Source organism: Dermacentor andersoni, chromosome 3, assembly GCF_023375885.2.
Source record: "Dermacentor andersoni chromosome 3, qqDerAnde1_hic_scaffold, whole genome shotgun sequence".
Taxonomy (NCBI): Eukaryota; Metazoa; Arthropoda; class Arachnida; order Ixodida; family Ixodidae; genus Dermacentor; species Dermacentor andersoni.
The window spans coordinates 106,328,823-106,334,822 of NC_092816.1; the positions used below are offsets into that span (position 1 = coordinate 106,328,823).

The window sequence follows — 6,000 nt, forward strand, 5'->3', positions numbered from 1 at the left end:
CTAAGTCATCTAAGAAGATCGGCGGGAGAAGGCGCATAACTTTGACGATCCGCAACACAGTGTCATATGCGAGCGTTAAACACAGCTTCTGAGGCACCTAGTGCCAACAGCCAAATATGCAAGTGACCGATCCTTCCACGCCGATATAATTACGGTTTTCCTTCGGTCAATGCTGTGTGTGTTTTTCCTTGTTTTTTATTTTTGTCACCCGCCACTCAGGGCTGTATGAACCCGATGATAACGTAGGTGACGCACCGTCTGAACGACTGACAAAGTATGAAAAGGAATATACTTCGAATAGAATCGTTACGCTATCAAATGGTCATTTCCTTACATCACCGCAACAGAATTGGATTACAGTAATGGCAGTACTCAGCCATAGAGTTTTTCTCTATAACACCTAGAGGGAAATCTGGCGCCTCCGTCTCTGGGAGTTTCCTAAGGGGGTGCCATGGGATTGACGGTATACGTGTCTGCGAGGCTTGTGTTGGCTGGTGTTGTAAGAGACTTCGCCTAAAACGTGGATATGGCTACATAAATAACGCGTTCTTAAAGTTAAATCTTCATAAAAGGTTTTCGTTTACTCATATATTACATTTTCCAATGAAGTTTACTCACCTATAATGCATACCCAAGCGAAGAAAAGCAAGAACAGACGACAAACTGTTCCATACAAGCTCGGATCTTGTCTGTCCTCCAACATTAGTGGCCGGCTGATGATTTTTACGTTTCATATAATTGTGCATGCAATAACAAATTGTCATAATTAAACAAAATATGTTTTTGCGCAGTAATAAAGATAAAACAGCTTTTCAGATGCTGTTTTAGTAGAAAATGAATCATTATGATAAACGGAACGCGGCTTGCCTTTAAGGTGTCCTGGCTCTCTGTGAAAGGCGCCAATCCGAAGTCACAATATACCGGCATTCCCATGTATACCACAGCGCTGCAGCGCCAGATTTCCCTCTAAGTAATATACTGAGAAACTATATGTCCTCAGCTGTCCAAAAGCTACTACGGTATTTAAATTTCTATAGTATGCTCTCTCTCTCTCTCTCTCTCTCTGTGTAAAACAAAAAAAAACGGCTTCAACATTCTGGTAAAGGGGCACGGAAACAAGGATAAAGAGATTCCGCACTAAAATTATTGGGGTATAGTTGGTACTGATCCATTGGTTCCGTGTTGGAGCCCAAAGCCAGACAGAAGCCGCTGCCCCTTTATTGAGCTGTGTAGTTTCACGCTGTAATACGTGAAAACACGTCGATGGCTATAGCGGGCACCACGATGCTGGCGATCCTCAGTGCATGAGCACGATGAGACTGGTGTAAACAGGCACGTGATCGCACTTATTCCCGCAGGAAACAGAGGCGTAAGCGCGGCCCCTACGAACCGGTGCGCGCGGTGGAGTGGGAGCGCTGCCGCGGCCGGCACCCGCTCTGCCCGGACAAGTGCCTCGACATCTACGACCCGGTGTGCGGCAAGGACGGGCGCTTCTACCCGAACCTCTGCATCATGCAGCGCCGGAACTGCGGGTACGTGACTGCTGCGCATTACGCGTGTGGGATATATATGCTCCGCCTTCTGCGCAAACGTATATACGCGGGGACCGATAGATCGGCGCGGTTTGGCGCCTCAAAGAAGGGGCCGGATAGCGCTTTGAGTTGTCGGGGACGCTGCAATTGTGGTAAAAAAACTGTAAATTAAATTTATTATTCTTCCCTGACATTTCGCAGCCCTCGGTAAAGGAACGAACGCACAGAAGATTCGGGTGAATTCTCACGCTATCAACAGGCAGCATATCTGGAGGAACGTGATGGAAACTATAAGTTCAAGTATACTATAACGGATCGCTTACGTGTACAGCGTCAGCTGCCTGTTTTACCACAGTGTTTTTCTCGTATTTAGTGAGGCTTTCATTTTTTATGTTATGTCCACAAGGGAACACTTTCGCAATGCCACTGGAAGTAGGGAATGGTTGCCTTTAGCATTCTCATTTTACATCGGTGACAATAGTGACCAAGGAATAGAGCGGGAAGCGAATGAACTATAGCTCGAGTTTTTTTCCAAATCAAACCAAATCAAGTTTATTCATTACAAACAAAGAAACGGTTACATTTTTGTTTTACAGACGAGGGTCCCAAAGTCGAAGACTGTAACCGGGACCCTCATAATGATTTAAGCGCATAATGATTTAAAGTTATTTTCCTGCTTCGCATAGGCCACTTAGAAATGAGAGGTGACGAGGAGAGCTATAGGAGAATGATTCGCTTGTCATTGGGGTTGTGCTGCTCCCACAATTAAATGCACTCAAGGTGCTCGAGTCATCCTTGAATTACATTCACACCTCTGTTCTTTTCTTGTCATTATTTTGCAGGAAGGTCGTTGGTACCCAGACGTTGGCCGTTTGCATAGCGAGCGCCAGAGGTGAGCCATTGTCACTCGCTGTTTCTTTCCCTTTCACAAACCAACAAGGCTTTCAGAAAAAGAAAGCGTTTTTGCATTATACTTGGGGATGGCATCGTAAAGGCAATTTGACGAACGCCGAATACAGAAGACAAAGCAGACAGCGCGGTTGCTACTGCACCCATGCTTTCCCGTGTCTTCTTCTTATTTCTACATCTCAATTTAAGAAAGAAACTGTCAATTTTCCCAGCCCTTTCCTTTATTGCCAGTTAGCTTCGTGGGACTAAACTAATAAAAAATCGATCCCATTCGTTCCCTGTATCCTTCTAGCTTCTGTACGTCGCGCTGTCTAACCTGCGCTACGATGCCTTCGCCGCAAGTACTTAGAACGGGTTAGTTTCGCTGCACATTACGTTTCATCGAAATAGCGTCACAGCGCTGTCTTTCTGTAGCTTGTAAATTTACCTGCGTCCCGTATAATGCGAGGAGAATTCCGTTAAAATGCATCGTGCACCATCCATCTAGTACAGAACTGTGAATTCGTGTGACCGCAACCAGGGCCCTCGATCTGTTGAGGGCCTATTCTGAGAGCCAACTTGGCGGCTTTCGTCTATTTGCCGGGTCTAGTTCCCAGTCCGCGTAGCATTGACTCCTGCGAAAAAGAAAAAAAAAGAAAAAGAAAAGAACACGCTCATGTGCAGAAATTTTCGTGTACCTTAAACAACCGCAGATGATCGATGTTAATCTGGATATACTGTAGCGCCCTCCATTGGGCGGCGCCTAGAACTCGCATAGTGCGCGCCCGCATGACAGGAAAATAAAAGACGGCGCCTGGTCGTGGCCCGTGAAGCCGCGGCTCGCGGTTCTTCTCCGGCGTCAATTCGGGTCAGCTCTCTTTCTCCTTCGCTCCTGAGGCATACGCCTACAATTGGTGACCTAGGGCGAACACGATGACTAATCCGCCCGAACCCTCCGCGAAACAGGACTCACGTCCGCAGGACGTCTCGTCGCTGCAGCTATGTATATGGCGTTCTCCATAGCTAAAATTGCCTTGGGGGCGTATTACTTGCACAACCGCACACGTATAGATCCATTGCGATAGGGTCGTTGTGCTTCTACCACTCTCACGCTCAACTCTCCCCGCAAACCTCGCCGTGCGCAGAGGCCCGCAAGCTGCATTCGTGTCCCCAGGACTGCTCGGAGCTGTACGAACCCGTGTGCGGCTCTAACGGCGAGGTCTACCTCAACGAGTGCTTCTTCAAGAAGGAGACCTGCGGGTGAGTCTGTGGCAAGCGACCTTGTATACACTCGCACACGGCGTCCAGTATAGGGGCGTGCGCGGATGGCTGATTGCTTCAGTCGTCTACATTGATGGAGTGCTTTTAGTGCGCCGTCTTCGTGCTACAGTTGCCCTTACGGGTTACAGTTGTGCGCTGCTTATATGGAGTGAGCGTCACCGGAGGGCGAGACGCCCGTCTATGTATCTTCGCTGACAGAGCGTCTATCAATGCGATGCGCAAGAACTGGCTTTTGGATGCATAACAGGCGTCCATGCGCAAGTGCTTTTATCTGGCTCTTCATTCGGATCGCCGACTTCGTACGGTGCACATCCTACGCCTACCCACGAGCTTGGGCACAGTGTCGGATACGCTGCCTTGTTACTGTTGTTCCCATCACTCTCTCTCCACCTTCCCACACTATCGCAGCAGATCCTTCTCCTCCTCTTTTCTTACCGCTGTCCCCTGTCCTGTGCTGATATGTTCCCCCTCAATCCTCAACCACAAATAATACAGAAAATTTGAAACTTTATTAGCAAGTTGAATGATTGCAGCGCGCTGCTGTGAAATACGACGTTGGAACACAAAGAAAGGACGAAGACCACACTGCACAAGCGCGATATTTGCAACTTTATTTGCTTTTCCTTAAGCTGCTTCTCCAGTGAGGGGAAGGGTAGAAGTTTGGTCATTAAAGAGAGAAATGAAGAATGAGGAAGAGCGAGAAAGCTAGGAATGAAAAAATAATAATAATAAGCTAGCCTTTTTTTTTAGTAACTTCTTGTTGCCTTCTATTGGTACGCACACAAATAGTTCATCACCGGCAACGCATACAGCATTGTAACTGTCCTTCTAAATTCCTATAGCGCCGGTGTGCATGTGTTACTGCGTTACTTCCTAGAGCAGCCGGGTTTCGCCACCCTGCTGCTGCACGTGACCCAACAGTGCCGATGTGCGGGGCCGAGTGACAAACTCTCTCGAGGAAGTCACTCCACACGCGAACTATATAGGGACTCAGTCACTGCGTTACACATGCGTGAATAGTTGTCATTTACTCTATCCTTTTTCCCTCTCCTTTTACTCTTGTTCCCACCCCCTACCTCCTCCACTGCTGACCGCGGTTCAGGCTGCGCTAGACAGTAACTTCGGTCAGCAGCAGCTTTGCTTCTCTTCCTTTTCCTTTATTTCTCTATCTAATTATTGATATAGGCGACCAATTACTACTAATTTAAACCTCGAAAACGCGTGTTCCTTTGATAAAAATGGACACGACGGCTGTGCCCGCAGAAGCAAGGAGCCCGTGCAGCTGGTGCCCCTGAACAGGTGCCTGGAGCCCCCCAAGTGCCCCAAGCGATGCCTGCCCATACTGGACCCCGTGTGCGGGTCGGACGGACAGCGCTACCTCAACCATTGCCGCATGCAGCAGAGAAACTGCGGGTGTGTGAGCAGGAAGTTTCAGGTTTTGCATTGTTCGTCGTGACCGCCCCTGCTGGCACACAGACTTTGCAGTCAAATTAAGCTAGCAAGTATTTTCGTGCATGCTTGTGAACTTCGTGCGTCTTACGAGATGGTGAATAAGTGTCCTTGCAGTATATAAGAGAATATTCTGTTACATGGATGTATTCGCACAAGAAATTTCGCGATAAAAATGAAGCCGCATGATTTTTTTTTTCCATTTTGGGCCTCGAAGCCGCTAACGTTTTGCAGTGAGTCGGTGAGTTAGGAAAATATCTTATACGTGCCGTCCTCTTGTTTCTATCGCTATGTATGCATGTGGCTAGACGAGACCGCAATTTGCATCTTTTTTCATTAAGATAGACGATGTCAGAGCGGCACACCTGTCATTCTTGTTTAAGGATTTCTCAACCGTTTTTCTTTTTTTTCTCTCTCTCTCTTTTCAGCCGGAATGTCGTCGTCATGCCAAAAAGCTTCTGCTCGTGACCATCTCCGTGTTTGTCTTGTTTTCTTTTTGTTTGGTTACCATTTTACGAGATTCAATAAACTTTTTTTCCCAAAAGATTAGCTTTTTTTTTCTATGCCCTAACACTGAAATGTGCACGTAAATAAGCGAGTTCGTCTGCATTTTCTCAATTTATGCCCATAAAAACAAACAAAATCACAGTAATATCCTCATATTTAAGAAAAGAAAAAAAAGCAACCAAATATGTTGCAGGACATACTCGCCCACTAATTATACGTGTACATATAAGATCTCCCAAATAGCCCCGATGTTCCCAGACTATTGCGGGATCAGTGTGTGCGAAGGTGTTACAGAGGCACACTTCCAGGGTGATTTGTCTCATCTATCATCAACCCAGGAAAG

General features: G+C 47.0%; 1 protein-coding gene across 2 annotated transcripts in view; it reads left to right on the forward strand.

The window, feature by feature from the left end:
- The window catches only part of LOC126539995 (uncharacterized), a 30,037-nt gene extending 24,343 nt beyond the window's left edge, over positions 1-5,694 (forward strand). For both annotated transcript variants that reach the window (XM_050186824.3, XM_050186828.2), the window contains 5 exons: positions 1,359-1,532; positions 2,375-2,424; positions 3,566-3,680; positions 4,965-5,114; positions 5,579-5,694. In XM_050186824.3, coding sequence (XP_050042781.1) covers positions 1,359-1,532; positions 2,375-2,424; positions 3,566-3,680; positions 4,965-5,114; positions 5,579-5,618 — 529 coding nt within the window. In that variant the 3' untranslated portion in view covers positions 5,619-5,694. The remainder of the gene's footprint in view (positions 1-1,358; positions 1,533-2,374; positions 2,425-3,565; positions 3,681-4,964; positions 5,115-5,578) is intronic.
- Positions 5,695-6,000: the final 306 nt, after the last annotated feature.